Raw genomic sequence first — 17,733 nt, 5'->3', positions numbered from 1 at the left:
ATGCAACATGCATCATGAGAGCAACAACAGTAAATGCATACAAAGGCAAACATAAGGATATAACACTATTGTAAACACCTAGCAGCAAGGGCATTGTTACTAGTTGCAAACATGGTAAGATGAGCATCAACTTAAAAAGAAACAGAGTAATTAAAGCATATACACATACTAACATCAAATATTCATAAAATGTATATCGACCTGTGTAGTATTTTTGTGTCCCTGATTCTAAATTGTGGTTAGTTGGTTAATTCTCCCATTATTTAACACACTTAAATTAACGTTAGCAGACCTCTACGGTAAAGTCTACTACAAGTGCATTGCCCGCGCTTAGATGGTGCTTATTTTTCGCATCCTTGCTGCCAATGTGTGCTCATGCTCTTGCTCATACTCGTACTGGTCTCATACAAACCTCGATCGACTGGCTTTTAAAAAATATATATATATATTTATTTATTTAATGCGATTCTCTTATAGCGCGAATATAACCCGAAGGTATCAGAGCGCTTTACAAAATAACCAGTTGCGATACATAAGGATTTAGGATTAGTTTGTTTTTCAAAAAGGTAACCAGCTATGCCTGTACGTTTCATCATTTATTGTTTTCGCACACTGGTTTGTTTTACTATTGGTTTTATTCCCGAATGTTTTAATAAACATCCTGGGAACACCGAGACTGGGCGGGGGACTTCAGCAGAATTACCCAGTGCTGACAGCCGTATACGTAACAATGGGCGTTACACGCGGCGATGACGTCACAAGGGTAGTATAAAAGTGTCGGCGGAGCGCGCCGACCACAGATACAAACAGAGCTTGAGAGTATTTGACGGCACGAGGCTAAGGGCAGGAGAACCAGTGATCTGCGGAGGTTAGTTGTATTAAAATTTATTTTTATCTTTTAACAGCATGTTGAACGTCGGATTATAGTGGCATGTTTACTACGCCGCGAGGACTTTATGTCCAGTCGTCTATCACGCGTTTGTTAAGCCTTTTATTAGTCTCTTTCTGGTTGTACTAGTCGTTGCCCAGCCGTATACAAAATGGCGGCTCTTGTAATATTTATGTTTTTCCCAGCACTGGGTATTCCGTGTTTGCTGCTCCCTTGTCCCGTTCGTCTCTTGCATGTATGCTGCTTTGGAAAGCCGTTAAAATGTGTTTCTGCTTATTTGATCGAATTGGCCGTCTTCTTGTTTTACTCTTTTATTCTGGTGATCTTCATGGACCCAGCTGGCCGTTTTATCAGATTCCTGCTCCTGGCAGAAACTAGATCAGTCTTTCCCCGCCCCCTGTGTTTGCTGTTCTGTAGTGCCCGGTCCCATCCGTGACGGCACAGACTGGTCGACGTGTGGGATCGCGGCCGCGTAATGGAGGCTCACGGGCTGGCTATCATCCCGCCTTAGAAAATGGAGTCGCCCAGCTGTGCTTTGACTTGTACCGTAAAATAAAATGGAGACCGGCGGGTGACAAACGCCGTCGCTGTTCGTGTGTGGGCTTCAATGACCCCTAACAGCCTCCACTCATTGGATAGAGTAACCCCGCTCACTTTACTGGTGCTGTTTTCTTTTTCACCCCTCTGTAGTTCCTCTTTACTACTTAAGTGCAGGGGCTTCCGTAGCGCGCGCCGAGACCGCAGGCTCTTGTTTGTAATACAATGGTTTCCGTTGGGCATTATGACGTAGGCGTCCTACGAGGCTGTGACTCGCTCGGTTTCTGGTGGGCGGGAGCTAACGGCTGACCTTGACTTGCTGGAGTAGTTTTAAATTCAGCGGTCTCCCGCCTAAAGTTTAAGGGACCCCAACCACTATATTTTTTATTTTTAACTACCGGCGGGGCATCCTTCAGTGCAAACTGCTTAATTAGCTTTGCGTTAAAAAATGTAATCGTGAGCTCGCGCATTTCTTCCCCTGGAGTGCGTGGGCTTTGAATGCCTTGCCAGGCTTCATTCTGCACTGTTTTTTTTTCTTCGTTTGTTTGTTTTTTGGTTTTTTTCCGAACCGCTCAACGTGAACCTCCTTTTTACTGTAAAAGTATTGACTCAAGATTTGCTTAATACATATAGTTAATCGCCCTTCTACGACTGGCTTGTGTATGTAAACCCAGCAACTTGACACTCATCAGAACGTCCTATACGGGAGGCTATGCTAATTCGTTATTTGAATTTTAGATTAAATTAAAATGGCTCGAACCAAGCAGACAGCTCGTAAATCCACCGGAGGAAAGGCTCCAAGGAAACAGTTGGCTACTAAAGCTGCCAGGAAGAGCGCGCCATCTACGGGCGGTGTCAAGAAGCCTCACAGATACAGGTATGTTTTTATTATGTTGAATGGTCCGTAAAGGTAGATTCGTTAAGCTTGCGATATTTTGATATTTAGAATTCCTAGATGAATCGTGACTGCAAATTAAAATGGTTCTTAAAGTAAACTGTCAAAGTAGAGTGAATTGTTTGTTTAAAAAAAACTTCCACACTAATTTTATTTTTTTACCATGATGGTGGTGGGGGGGGGGGGCTTACATTTACATTGTGGGGCTTTGTGCTTGGCAGTCCTTGGGCACCACTAAGCCAAACGCTTATCGTTCTGCTACTGGTGTCTGTTACGTGTGCAGGTTAGCCCAGGCTGTGCAGAATGCCGTAGACTGGAACTGGAAACCCACTATTAAGCGGTTCCATCTCTTTTGGTCTACAAAATATCTGCTTATCAGGTGAGTAAGTGGGCAGGTCTGAAAACAAACTTCCACTTTAGAAAGCTGGACCTCCTCATGCTATTAAGCCTGTAGGTGCCAGCAGGGGTTGCTTAATATCACTTTAAAACTGCAGTGTCTTCATGGTTGAAACACATTTCTGTGTTGGGTTAGTTTGTCATAAGTCTACTAACGCTAATACACTTTTTTTCCTTTATGTTGCTTAGGCCTGGCACAGTTGCTCTGAGAGAGATCCGAAGATACCAAAAATCTACAGAATTGTTGATCCGCAAACTGCCGTTTCAGCGCTTGGTGAGGGAGATAGCTCAAGATTTTAAAACTGATTTGCGGTTCCAAAGCGCAGCTATTGGGGCTCTGCAGGTAACTTGTCTTCTCCCCCTTCCTTTTGTTCTAAATGCTTCATTCTAATGAGAATGTGGGCTCTTGTTTGATGCTGGAGTGGGACCGTTGGAGTTAAGGGTTCTAGGAATTTGAATGAAGTTTGTGTTCTGGAAGATTCCACTCTTATAACGCACACTAACTTAACTGCAGTATCTATGGTTGCAACTAGAAAAGACTACATCACAGGACTAACATTTCTGTACCAACAGACCATGGCAGCATTACTAAATTTCTGCCACCAGGGATCCATTTAAATAAGTCAATACTTAGTTAACGATCAGTTATGTTAAATCCTAGCAAAAGGCAACCAAAATACATGATCGTTAAAATATACTGGCCTAACCTCCATATTGGAGTATCGTGGCCTACTGTGACTTTTCATTTTCTCAGTCGACCTAACCTCAACTTTTGCTGGAGTGTAAGATCAATGGCAGTGCCCACAAATTGGTGTTCCTATACTCAACTTGACAATCTGTTGGGTTTTTATTTGCAATATTAGTAGCTTCAATGATTACATAGTTGCCGTGTAAATTTAGAACATTTTTGTATATACTCATTCACAAGGATACTAAACATTCCCTGTGATAGGACCTCCAGCTTGAGCCGCCCTCTGTGTTGCATACATTTTTATACTGCTGTTTGACTGTGTCCCAAAAACTTGAACCTTTAAGTTGGTCAGCTGCTTTCCTTGTGCTTGTCCTCACCCTTGGAACATGAGCACATTACCCCCACCCAACCTCCTACTGTTGCATTACTACACTCGCTTCCACTTTAGCAGAATGACCGGGCGTCACTTTTTTTTCTTGGCAGTAGCATGGACAACAGTGCAAGCTATCATTAAGGACACTGCTTACACCACAGAGCTGTAATAGTAAGCAGTGTCCACAAAAGGCTCATGAGGCTTTTGACTTCATCTTAGCAAATTGACCCTGAAGGGGACAGCGCCTTGTTTCAGGTGATTTCCACACATGTCTACGCACACAGGAGGTTATGTACATTAAATACACATAAAACCTCAATCACACCTTTTTAACAATACCAGCACAGAGACCTATTTGAAGAAGCCTTTTGGTGTGTATGGGGTATTTTAAAACACTAGTGTTTCCCACCAATGTAGGAAACACTCGCCAATCTAGAACCTGTTCCCCCTTCTTTCGCCTATCATTTGTGGGTGTATTCTCTGTGTTCTTTAACCTATTATACAGAGGTTGTTCTTTAGATGGTGTAACACAGATGCTGAACCAGAATTTAAGGTACTTCCAGAATAACTTTCTGCTCCGCAACACTTGGTTCCTATCAAAACCAATGTAACCCCCCTCCATTTCAGGATACGCTATCATCCATGGGTTGCAGAAGAAATGTTTGTGGGAGGGGGGCACTCTTGATACTATACAGATGCTCATATGGAACAGGCAGCACAGAAAATAAGATTCCAAGGGATGTCAGATGAGGGCTGCCCTAGTGTTTGGGGATAAGGGGGGGTGAGGCAAGCCGGAAGAGGGTAGAACAAGAAAAGTAATGCACCGAAGCAAACTGGCAGCTGCCAGGGCAGTAACAAACCAGACAAAAGCTGGGACAAATAACTATTCACCATCAAACGCAATGGCTTTTCTAAAAGGCAGACCAAGCAACCAACGAAAAAGCAGTGGGTCCGCTCATACCCTCTAGGTTTACAGCATGCCATGCAGCGCAGGCGCACTGACTCTTAAGCTTGACCTAAGCAAAACCAGGGACTTCATGGCTTCTATTATTGGCTCAGGTAGCTGATTATTGTTAATGGTGGTCATACGCCAGCCAGTGAAATTGCAGATTAATACAGAGATGGAACCACACCTGGGTGGTAAATTCAGAATACTGGAGTCTTGGACCATATTTTTCTCCCTGCAATTGCTTCTGCTTTCTAGTCCAGTCAGAATGGTTTTAAGCAATTTTTGGGTCTTATGTTGGTCTAGACCGAAGTTGAGAGGTAAACACTGTCACACAAGTGTCTTCCAAAATCACGAGCCACATAATCTCCTGGACCTGAACTTCAGCTCCCGATTTTGAGAGCCAGTATGCTTCGTGCTGCTGCCAACCCAATATGTTTTCTATTGGCAGTAAATAGCACATCTACGGAGAGTGATGTTAATAAACCTTTGGCTGCTTGGCGGTTCAGGTACATCCTGATAGTGTGCTTGAGTTGCCTGTGGAAATTAATAAAAATAGAGAAATCGTAGGGCATAAGTGCTTGAACGGCAAAATGACATGTACAGAGTGTAAACTGATATTTCACGAGAATTAACTTTTTTGAAGATGCAACGCTTTTTAAAATGTACTATGTTAACTTATATGATTTAGTGTGCCTTTTAGAGCACGACTTGTACACCAGTAGCATTTTCTATAGTTGTGAGACTACCTATGCAATTGTATGTTTTGTATAAAGTTTACTTGCAACTTGGTTACTTCACATCTACATGTTCGTGAAACTAATCTAGTGACATTTACATAATTTTTCAGGAGGCAAGCGAGGCCTACCTGGTTGGCCTATTTGAAGACACCAACCTCTGCGCCATTCATGCAAAAAGAGTGACCATTATGCCCAAGGACATCCAGCTGGCAAGAAGAATTCGAGGAGAACGTGCTTGAAGACTTTTTTTTGTACTTCACCAAGCAGGATCACAATTTAATTTTTGTATTGAACTGTAAATACTTGCCTGTGTCCTTTTTTTGTTTTTATAAGGATTTATTTTAAGCATACATGGATATCGGTGGAAAAGTAGCAAACCTTTTTATAAAACATTCCTCAACTTTCTCAGGAATTTGTATGTGAAGCTGTGGTGACTTGAGACTTGTACTACAGAATTTTAGACCGCATGCATCCTGACTTAACAGGTGCACTCCCAACAGTTTCCTCTTTCAATGAATCTTCTTGCATTGACTAATTGGTTGTAAATAAACTTTCCACTACCTCATGCTTTTGTGAAATCTAATTACCATAGTGGAGGGCATCCAACTTTCCTTTTGGTAGAGTGAATCTAGTCTGCTTAAGGACAAGTGATGTTAAAAAACTGATGGAAGGTATTCCACATTTTGGGGTGATCTGGTAAATAACATTTCAGCATCTTTATACTTTGATCTTAAATGTATTGGTCTTTAAAAAGAGCTTTGGGGCTGCTTTAGAGGGTTACACCAGCTTAATTTTTCTTAAAATTAAGGATCCTGAGTGTTGAACTAATGTGATGGGTTTTAGCATGGGACCTAGAGATAATCTAGGCTAACTTTTAAACGATCACTCCAACCGCAAAGATACAAGAACCCTCAACAGGATTCTGATATCCGACCTAAACAAGACAGACCACCACTCTGCATCAAAGACCAAAAAATAGACAACAGCACTTTTTGGCAGATTTCTGTGGAGAAATGATTTTGCAGAGGCTCGTCCAGAATATAGACTAGATGAATAGTTGCTCAAACTCCCTAGTGGCAAACAAGGGTATGTAGGTGGGGCAAAATACTGTCTTGGTGCCTTTGAAAATTCTCAGTGTAGCCATTGGTGAGATTATGCTCCTGAGGGGTAGATTATAAGAAATGTGCTTGAGCTTCATGGTACAACTGATGCTAGGTTGCAACACTAGTCTAATATTTTTAGGCGAAGATACTAGAATGCTGCAAAAATGGTTACTTGTGGTTCTGGTTGTGCATTGCAGGAATTTTCATAGAAGTTACATAGTACACCCCCAGCCTTCCCGGCGGGAGTTTGAAATTCAATTACTGATCTTGTCCCGAAAATGTCCATGACATTAGACTGGTGGATGCAATTACAAGTGTTGCGCGTCATGGGTAGGGGAAGCTCCAGAAAGGCTCAATAGGTATTGTTTTAGAATGCAAGCAGATCACTTGTGTATTTTTTCTGCAATAGTAGGTTGTCTTGAATTTTAAATGCTGCAATTACATATAACTGTATTCAGGCTGCATATCAAGTCTTACTGTGGCCAGAATTGGAGGTGATTCTCACATGGACATTTGGTGCCCTTAACATTCTGTATGGACACACAAGAATTTAAAGTGTTCCAGGGTCCACAGGCTTTTGGAAATAATTCTAATGTTTGACTGAGGTGAAGATTCTTCCAATGCAGGAACAGTTTCCTATATGTAGTCTGCCATCCTTGTGACCTAAGCTCTGGTTATTAGCTGGAGTGTCAGAGTGCACAACTCCAGAGGCATGGCGTTTTTCACTATCCAAACTCTTCATTTTGGTCTTGGGCTTTTTACCATCCACCCTTGGTGACACGTTTAATATTCAAACTGCCCTGGCATTTTTCTTCAGAAAGCATACCTCAATATTTTCTGGCTGTACCCTGGAAGAATAGTTTTTTGAAGAAAAAATGCCGATCTCCTTAAAGTGTATGATTGGATGTCAGATTATAACAGGCCTTTTTGGAGGATATTGATAGAGCTGTGAAATATCAAACCAAATCGTACATAACAGAAACCAGCCTCCTCCCATGAATCATGGGGACATTCATGAGCAGTAGATGTCAAGGTTGGATAGGAATGAGCCTGGTGAAGGAGAATCACTAAGGGGCAGAGATGTTTAGGTCTGGTTGCTTAGGTGGGTCTGCAAGTTGCATAAGCCATGGGTATCAAAAGAAACCAGTTAATGCTAAATTCCTTCCCTTAGAATATCCCCAGGGCGTCAGACTGGATCCGGAAAGTTTTTCCGTCGGCAGTACCCCTGCGTGTCGGTAGGCGTTGTCCTGTGGCTCTGCGTCCGACATCTGTTGTTCTGGGCCAGCAAGTGGAGATCTGGTAAGAGCACGTGCCCTTAGTCCTTTTTAGACTAACTTTTTGGGTATGTTTCTCATTTGACTACTCCTGGATGCCAGTAGGGATGCCCGGTTTCAAGCTGTGTGATGGTCACCGACATCAGTCGGTTACTCACCCCCACCACCGGTGTCTCTACTGCTTGGGGCTGACTACGATGACTAGTAAGGCCTTGACATCGAAGGCTAGGTGGGAGCGTTCCTGTAAGGTCTGAGCCGCAGACATCATCTATCGCCTGGACCCAAGTCCTCGTACTCAGGTAAGGCTAGGCATGGCAAAAAGAAGCATTGATCTTTGACTGACCCTTGTGACTCGGCCGATGGTTCGGGTGGTGCCTCTGACCGGTCCTGCGCAGGTGCAACAGGTCCTACACCCTTAGGAGATCAGAGACTTCCTTGGGCCTGACAGGGAAGTGGGGGGGGGGGGGGGTCCTTGCCCTGTGTTGTCTGACTTCGGTGCCACAAGACCCTGTGGGATCCAGGCCTAGATACTGGTCGACAGCAGTTGACCGTGCAACTTTGACACCCACAGTGCCACCTCTGGTGCTGTCCTCTTCACTGAGGTGCTTCAACCGCCAGTAAGCTCTTCAGAGCCTCTGCTGCAGTTTAATGAGGTCCTCACTGATGTTCTGATGGCCTCTTGGGCCAAGTCCACCGGTTTTCCTCCTGTTGGTCGGAGTGTGGCCCAGCTCCAGGCGACCCCCCCCCCCCCCCTGCTTTCTGTCCCCCACCCCAAGAGCCTGTTAATCCAGTCCTCCATGTCCCAAACTGCATTCCCTACCACACCCCCCGGACCGGGAATCCAAAAGGCTGGAACAGTTTGGCAAGAAACAGTACTGTCAGTCTAGGGTTGAGGTCCAATAATACCTTTTGGGTCGTACACCCACTCTGGGATATGGTGGCGGACGTGCTGCCCCAGTGTCTGGAGGAGGCCAAAACAGCTCACCCAAGCTCTTGCTGAGGGATGGGATGCAGCACAATACTCCTATTTGGCTAGACTTGCTAGGCAGTGCGATTGCAACAACGGTGATTAGTCATCACGCCTGGTTGAGGTGAACCAGCTTTTCAAGGGTTGTTCTGAGCACTCTCATGAACATGTTTTTTGATGGCCGTCGCCTCTGGTGACAAGGCAGATGGCGCTTTAAGGGCTCCTTTGTTTGTTTGTGATGGAACACTAACAGCCAACAAGGGCTGCACAAGCAGGACAAGCGCTGGGGATCTATTACTAAAATTACACCACAAACGCTAGTCCAGTCAAAAGATCTTTATTCGGAATAAAAACATCCATAAAAGTACATGCAAATATAATTTCAATACAGAACAATAATGACAGCTGGCAAAAAGACATAAACCAATCAATTTCACAGTAACACACAGAATGTCCCTCGCTAAAAACAATGTTATATACAATTAAAAATATTTTCTAACAGAGTAAAAATGGATAAGGAATAGCAGCAACAGTAATAGGTCCACGTCAGAAATGTGCAAAAAATGCAAAATGTGCAAAAAAAGAGTTATAAAGTGCATAAAGAGTACAATGTGCGGATGTTATACATCAATATATAAAGTGGCTCGTGATCGAACAGCAGCCTTCAACCAGCACTGGCGTTGCCAATAGGTCTCGCAGTAGGAAAGTTGGAGCTATTGCAAATAACAATGCCATTTACAAAACCAATAGCTCCAACTTTCCTACTGCGAGGCCTATTGTGCACTGCACAGTGTGGGTGAAAGTGGCGTTGCGTGGTTGAGTGGCGTTGCGTGTGGGCGTGGCTGAGTAGAGTGGCGTGGTGTTGAGTGGCGTGGCTTGGGCAGTAGTTTCTAGCTTTGTGCGCATATGGGGCCTTGATGTCCAATTGGACCGGAAATTGGCAGGCTGCATGTGCTTATCTGCCATTAAATCCTCATTTCTGTAAATCCCCTTGGGACGAGATACTATTGCCCAGTAAGTGCCCCGCTATCAGGATAAGTGGCTGCCCCCTGGGGTTGGGCTGAGGGCCCTTCCTTCTCCTTTTGTCACAGCACAGCTAGAGAGTGCGCTGTGAAGAGCTGAGAATGGGGCATTGCTGCTGTGCTTTATTGCAGCCATGTAACTGTCTCCGAAAGCTAGAGGTGACGGACCAACACGGGGTGGGGGGGAAGGGAGAGGTGTAGAATGAGATGAGCGGACGTTGTTCTAAAAAGATTGAAGAGTCGTGGTTTCCTCTGAAGGCACCGGGGAACATGTTCAATGCTGAGTGGAAGGAGGGAGCACAAGGAGCGAGAAGAGGGAGGGAGGGGGTCACGGGGAGCTATGGGGAATGCTATGCTGACATTTTTAACACCACAGACACGCATATAAAAAAGCCATTAACAAAAATAAGCTGTGTTTTAGGAAGGAAGAAGGCTGTTTGTGAGGGTGCATGTGTGATTGTGCAGTGTGGGCTTGCATGTGTGTTTGGTATGGAAATGCAATGTATGCATATGAGACTGCATGTTTGCATGAATGTGCATGTTTATAGAAATGTGAGTGCGTGTCTATTTGCATGTATGTAATTATTTAGGCACCTGTGCTCATGAATGAGCCTGTGCCTTGATGTGCGCATTCCCACGCATGTGAGTATTATTGAAGGTCTGTTTATGTACAAATATGTGGTGTACCTTTGTACAAGATTATCCTTGTTAATTTTCATACCGTCAAATTGCATATTAAACTATCTGAAGGTTCTTCTCTATTGGCCCCGGGATAATGTTATTCTTTATAACACCATTCTGACAAGCAACCTGCTGATTGTGCGTGCAAGATATTGGGGAAATCCGAGCGGCATAACCAAAGAAGGGGCTCCCGCAAGAAACATAATGAAGTCAGACTGCCATTGGAATTTCTTATTTTGCAGAAACAATGCCCTAAATCTGCTGCTTATTTCTGCAATACAAAGATGCACATCCCAGTGGTGCGTGCGCGCGCGCACACACAAAATGTTTAAAATGCCATGCAATGCCACATTTCCATTAGTGAACTGCGGGCCTTCTTAAAAGGAAAGAAAAGACCCGGTGGGGGGAGATGACAGAATGAGAGATGGGGAGCTAATGAAACCAGCATTGGCGGTCCCTTTCAAGTGAAAGCGGGATGTAATTAGGGGGGAGGAGAAGTGAGGCCGAGACGCTGGGGAAGCAACAGATGCCTGTCAGAGTGCATTTTGGTGTGAAGGGCTGGTAAGGCTAGGACTGAGTCAGTTACTTATTAAATAGTTTGATGCTTATGGATTACGAATTATAGCCAAGCAGCCAGTGTTAGGCTGTATGTTATGTTTTTTTTTTTAGATTGTTAAACCTGGGTTAGATGTTAAAGGAAGACTGGTGGCGGATAGGTTTGGTTGTGGCAAGATAGTCATACCTGGTGCAGCAGCAGAAGTGGGCTATTTGTGCGAATGAACCAAGTCAAAAACGCTCTGCTGAGATTAACAGATTGTGTGAAATCACCTATGCACACTGATGATAGAAGTTTGAAGTAAACTGGAAATCAAAGTGGCCCAATTAACCACTTAATTTGGAGCAAGTACGCAGAGAAGGCAGGCGTTGGAGAGGGAGGGGGTGGGCTCCGCCCATATGGAGAGGGGGCTGGGCTGCCTCTGATCTAATGCGAGTCAAGGAAGGCAGGCGCTGGAGAGGGAGGGGGTGGGCAACTCTAACAAACATATGGCTTGGAGAAGCTGTGTGAGGGAGGCTGGGCTCGTTCACGAGAGGCTTGTGGTCACATGCACTGTGAAGAAACTGCAGTGGTTTGACTACTCGATCGAGCACTTGAATTCTCGCCATTTTCCAATGGAAAAGGCGAGACCTAAAAAGCAACTCACTCTAAATATTACTTCATCAGATCCCAGTGACAAAAAAGACCTCAATGCTATTCTAAAGTTAGTCAACTTATGTTTTCTACAATAGGGCATTAAATATTGAGCGGAAAGAGTTTTATAGAAATCACAGAAAAACAAAAAGTGCGTAAGGCTCTGTTTCATATTAAGGTTACAAGGACAATACAGGGTTTCTAGATGTTTGTTGTAACCCAGAGGGAAGTTTAGTAAGTTTACTATGCTGCCATCTCGAAAGCAAAACAGTAAGCTCCTATTCCATCTGCCTAGGTGTAAAAGTAAATACCTGTGTGGAGGGCCTGGATTTTTGATTTGGGGTTCAGAATAGCCCATGTATTTTATAACAGTACACTTTGACAGGTTCTTCCTTTCCCGCTCTTCTCTATACAGGTGATATAATGCCCTATGAATAATAGTCTTATGTGAACGATTTATTAGACTGGGTGAGGTAAACAAATTACCATGCCCTACGCTATCAAGGCATTCTTTCACAGCTTTTAACACCTTAGCTGCGTGTAAACATCCCTCCCCAGTGCTGCGCTGTCCATTGGAACCAGTGCTGAATGGACGTCCAATGGTCGTGCGCAGCACTGGGGAGGTAGCGCTGCTGACGACCATTGGCCGTCAGCAGCACTTACGGGGTTAACCATGGTATACAGTGGGCCCTATCGCATTTTAAACAATCCAAGATTATATCACGGGTCAGAGTGGCAACCGGATTAATCCATATCTTTAGCCAGAAGAGTGCTGGTCTGGATCTTACAAAATCTTCTATATACAAGATGTTCAATTCACTGTGACATATATAGTTGGGGGAACAAATGACCCCACCCAGCACCTTCCGACAAAACCTGTTTTCTTCGGTCTGGATATGGGTACAGTTTGTATAATCCCAAACCTCGGCGCCATAAGTACCAGTTGGGATGCATTGAGTTTGGTAGATCTTTACTAGTAGTGTAACCACATCAGCGTGGTTGGGTTTTCTTAAAGAAGTGACACAATTTATAGCTTTACCCAACTTGTTCCTAGCATAGGAAACGTGTGGTTGCCACGATCCAGTGTTTGAAAATAGCAACCCCAGATAGGGAAAAGTGCAAGTGCTTTTCAGTACGTTTGACCCTGATTTAATCTCAACAATTTTATATTTTTTGGGGCCACAGCTCATAATGAGAGATTTTTTAAAGTTAGTGGTCAAACCTAGGTCTGCCATAAAATCGACAAAGCCTGAGATTAAAGTGCGAAGTGCCTTTGGTGTGCGGCCCATTAGGACCGCATCATCAGCGTAAAGGAGGGTAGGTATAGGGTAGGTATAGGGAACTCCGTTCACATGGGGTACATCTTTTGATAGGGTACTCAGCGAGCAGCTCAAGTCATTAATATAAAGAATAAAGAGGAGAGGGGCCAGCGCGCACCCCTGTCTGACCCCCCTGCCAATGTTAATGTCATTTGAGACTTCGCCAGATTGATTAATGCGCACACGTGCTCTTAGTTCACTATGTAAGAAAGCTAAAAAGTGGACCAAGTGATCAACTCTGATAACAGCTACCTCGCAGTGACAGCAAAGTGCTTCTTCGATTTGAACACGGAAATGTGTGGATACAATAATCCATGCTTCCGTGCTGAGGCCTCAGTCAGGCTGTCATTTTTTATCCTATTGTGATAGCTATGTCGCCTTACGGACGAATAACAAACAACATTTGCACAATTTATGAATAGGCCTTGTACTAACTGTTCAAGTTGTCGTTATAGTGTAAGTGTACTTACGCCAGGTCGACCTAAAAAGGGCACTGAAGCCATCCGGGTCTGGCGCTTTTAGAGGCTTCAGACGAGAGTTGGCGGAAATCACTTATAAAGATCCGAATGGGAGCTTCCAGCCCATCCGCCTCGCTAGTCTGAAGAGCAGTGACCGATGCACCTTGTAAGTACCAGCGGGGGTCCCCAAGAGTAGGGTATAGAAATGTGCATAGAAGGACCGAAAAGACGCCGCTATGCTAGGGTCATCCGTCACATCAGACCCCTGGTTCCCCCGCACCGCCCTAACCGACTGGGCCTGTCACTGACTTCAGAGACAGTGTGCCAGCATGCTACTGCCTTTATGAGAACCCACATAATATTTATGTTTCAGCCGCAGCACCGCATATTCAACCCTGTCAAGGTCCAATTTCTTCAGCTGGAGCCGCTCCTCCTCCAACTGGCGCCATATTCGCGAAGCACCCATGCATTTGTGGGTGGCCTCAAGTTCCCTAACTTTGTCCTCAAGATCTTTTCACTTGGCCTGCCCTAAGTTTTGTGTCGTAGGCTGCTTTGGCAATGAAGGCCCCTCTCACCACTAATTTAAAAGCCTCCCAAATGGATGCCAGAGGCGTGGGGCCGTCATGGAGTGCTAAATAGTCAGTCAGTGTACGTCGAAGGTCCTACACCACTTGCAGAGATTACAGAAGTAAGTCCCGTAGGCGCCAGTGTAGCGGCGACGGCTGCAAAAGTGGTAGGCTCAGAGACAAAGTGATATGAGCATGGTCCGAGAGGGAGGAGGCATGGGTACATGCTCACGCAGCTTGGGTGAAAAGGAAGTAGTCCAAGCGACAATATGACTTACGGGTCGCTGAGTACAATCATCAAGCCACTGCCTCTGGTTCCCCGAGATATCTCCTGCGCCGCCTGACCTCAGGCTGGAGCGATCCACCTCAACATCCATAACTAGATTTAAGTCCCCTCCCACCACGACCAGGGTGTCGGGTGTATGAAGGACCTCGGCCAAAGCGTTTAGCAAGAATTTCACTTGGTGCTCATTGGGGGAGTAGAGTGAGGCTATCCTGATATTGGTCGGACCCTATGCGAAGCCGCAGCGCCAGTAGACACCCCTTAAATTACGCTGCTGTACCCACTACGGAGCCTCTAAAGTGTTTGGAGAGGACCAAAACTAAAAGGGAAACCCTCAGTGCTGCATGCGGTGGGTGTCGCCAGGCAAGAGGTGAGTTTCTTGGAGTAAGCACACATCCCCCTTGTGTTCGCGAACCAAGAGAGCACTGCCTTTCTCTTTGTGGGATTGTTAAGACCTCTGACGTTAAAACTAACGCTCTGGACTGCCATCGGTTGGAGAAGAGACATCAAGCACTATTTTTTTAATTTATTTGAAAGGTTTTATATAGCGCTGGCTAGACCCAGAGGTATTGGAGCGCTTTACATGAGTGTCAGACCATAGTTGCAGGTTAAATCGTTACAAAGGTTACACAGTTATTAGAGCATAGCTACATAGTTACATGTTAGGTCGAGACAAGCAATAAGGACAATATGCGTATGGGAAAGAGCAGGCAAGGGGAGAGATTAAGGGGAAGTAGACAGCGAACGAAGGAGGAAAGGAGGAGGGGGAGAGACACAGCATGAACGGAGAGGGGTAGGGTGATGAACGCACAAACCGGTAGACGAGTAATACCTGCGTCCAGAGTCCAGTAAGCTGTGATACAAGGGGAAGTGGTATCATTCCCCCAACTCCGTTGCGAGAGGCTCCCTTTACGCAGTAGACTCTCTCAGAGGGGTCTCTGAGACTCCAAGGCCTACCTACTGGATCCTTCCCCAACAAGGGGAGAGGGAGTGCTTTGGTAAGGGGCGCCATACCATGCCTCAACTGGGAGTGGCTCCCTTGGTGGACTCTCTCAGAGGGATCACTGAGACTCCAGAGTATAAGTTATTGGATCTTTCCCCAACAAGGGGAGAAGGAGGGCTTAGTCAAAGGGCAACAAGGGAAAGTGGGCTAGGAGGCGGATTAGAACTGGCAGGTCAACAGAGGGGGCAAAAGAAAATTGTATTAATTACAGAAAGAAAACTCATTCAACACCTGGATAAATTAGCCATCCAGAAAAAGACAGGATCGACGAAAGGCAAGGGTCAAGGAGGACAAAGGTTGGGAGTCAACGAGTTGAAGAGTGTCACAAGGAAGAGATACAGATAACAGAAAAGGAAATGTATACGTTGTAGAGTCACTCAGGAGAGAGATGCAAACGGGAAAGCTCAGAATCACAAACTAGTGATATTAAGTACAAAGAACTACTACATATACTAGTGGTTAGAGTAGTAACTGTGCAAAATAGAAAAATCACTCAGGGTTCCATTTTCACAACGATTACGCTAACAGAGTGAACGGAGAAATAAGACATCCAAGGGGATACAGAGAGGGAGAGGAGATAGGTGACAGGAGAGACGGGGGCCTAGGGGGAGAAAAAGAGAGAAAGCCGTCCACCTGCGAAGCAATGACTGAGAGTCGGCAGGATGAAGTCCGACAGACCGAGGGAGAGGACAAGAAGCAATAAAATGGTGGCCCGGCGTCGACGCTCGCCATCGAGGCGACACCGTCGATCGCCGTCAAGAAACAAGGCTTCATCGTCGTCTAGGGGATCCTCGTCGTCGAGCCCGCCATCGAAGCGGAAGCGGTCGCCGGCGAGACGGAAGCGTTCGCCGTCGAGGAGACAGAGGTCGCCGTCAAGGTCGACGGCGAGACACTCCAAGGCGACGTCGAGGCAGTCGCCGTCGAGGCGCAAGAGATCGCCGTCAAGACACAGGGGATCGTCGTCAAGATGGTCCGGGTCGACGTCGAGGCATGGCAGGCATTCGACGCCGAAGAGGAGGAGACGGTCGACGCCGAAGGGACGCTCGACGTCGAGGGGCCGACGGTCGACGCCTGAACACCGGTCAGCGGCGTCGAGGGATCGTACTGCACGGCCTAGGGCTGTGGGGGGCTCCCCTCAGCCCGGGAAGGATGGTGGGTCACCGGGATCGGTGCACTCTGAGGTGTATACTCCAAAGAAGTCTGTTTCACCTCCTCCTCCGTTACCTAGAGGCCCGCGTCCGAGGACTCCTACCCCTCCTCCGTTGCCTCCTCTGCCTGACAAGCCTCCACCGGTTCCGCCGAGGTCGGTCTCGTTGCCCAGGCTCCCGACCCCTCCCAAGAAGACTCCTAAATCTAAGGAACCACGTAAGCCCAAGTCGGCCACCCCGGAGAATCCGGTTGACCGTCCGAGGCCCAGGAGATCGAAATCTCGCTCCAGACGGAGGGAATGATCAAGGAGCAGGCACAGGTCCTCACCCGTTCCAGACGGCGCCATAGGAGACATAGATCCAGGTCCGATACGTCTTCTAGGACCCGCTCCTATTCACCTACTTTGTCCGATTCCCCGGAGACTAGGGTGTCTCCTATCGATGACATCGGTACATTCCAGGAGGTTCTCCTGAGGGGGGCTGCGAAGTTGGGTATCACGGTGACGGCTCCTACACCTACGACGTCCGTGATATTCGAGACTTTGCACAAGAAACACCTGTCTCGCCCTCTGTTGCCCTTGGTTACGGGACTGGTGAAGGCTGCCTCGTCCAGACTTTTGAAAAAATACAGGGCACCGGACTCGTACCATGCCATCCTGAGGATGGACCCAGTCCCCAACTCAGTGATAGTGACGGCGGCCAGAAAACAGCATTCTACCTCCCCGTCCTCCACCGTGCCTCCAGACAAGGAGAGCCGCTGGATTGATTCGGCGGGAAGGAAGGCATGTGGGACTTCTTCCACAACAATGAAGGCTTCCAGCGACTCGGCATTACTGGGACGATATGACCGTGCGCTTTGGGATTCCATGGAGCAGTTCGCGGACCTTGTGCCGCGTGACAGGAGGGAGGACTTCATGGAAATCGTCAAGGAGGGGATGCTGGTCTCGAACCAGGCCATCAGTGCCGTGGCGGATATCTCCTTGTTAGCTGCACATGGCTACTGCCACGGTATCAACCAGCGCCGCCATGCTTGGCTCAGGCTTACGTCTCTCAAGCCTGAGGCGCAACAGCGAGTGGCCAACCTGCCGTTTTCCGGGGACACGCTCTTCGGTAAACACGCAGATGACGAGATGGCCCGGATGAAGGCCGAGGCAGAAACCCTGACGGCGGTGGGCTTGGAGAAGCCCAAAGACAAGAAACCCTACCGCCAGTTCCAACGGCGGTTCGGCTCGCAAGGGAAAGGAAGAGGACAG

The 17,733-nt window shown here is 46.5% G+C and overlaps 1 protein-coding gene across 1 annotated transcript; it reads left to right on the top strand.

Annotated features, from left to right (window-relative positions):
• The first annotated feature begins 798 nt into the window (after positions 1–798).
• LOC147684731 (histone H3.3A) lies at positions 799–6,032 on the top strand. The gene is made up of 4 exons (XM_086940573.1): positions 799–868; positions 2,165–2,303; positions 2,907–3,060; positions 5,578–6,032. The coding sequence occupies exons 2-4, from the start codon at positions 2,176–2,178 to the stop codon at positions 5,704–5,706; spliced, it is 411 nt and encodes a 136-aa protein (XP_086796699.1). The 5' UTR covers positions 799–868; positions 2,165–2,175; the 3' UTR covers positions 5,707–6,032.
• The last annotated feature ends 11,701 nt before the right edge of the window (positions 6,033–17,733 follow it).

The sequence above is a fragment of the Lissotriton vulgaris genome, chromosome 10 (genome assembly GCF_964263255.1).
Source record: "Lissotriton vulgaris chromosome 10, aLisVul1.2, whole genome shotgun sequence".
Classification (NCBI taxonomy): Eukaryota; Metazoa; Chordata; class Amphibia; order Caudata; family Salamandridae; genus Lissotriton; species Lissotriton vulgaris.
This window is presented reverse-complemented; position numbering and strand designations above follow the sequence as displayed.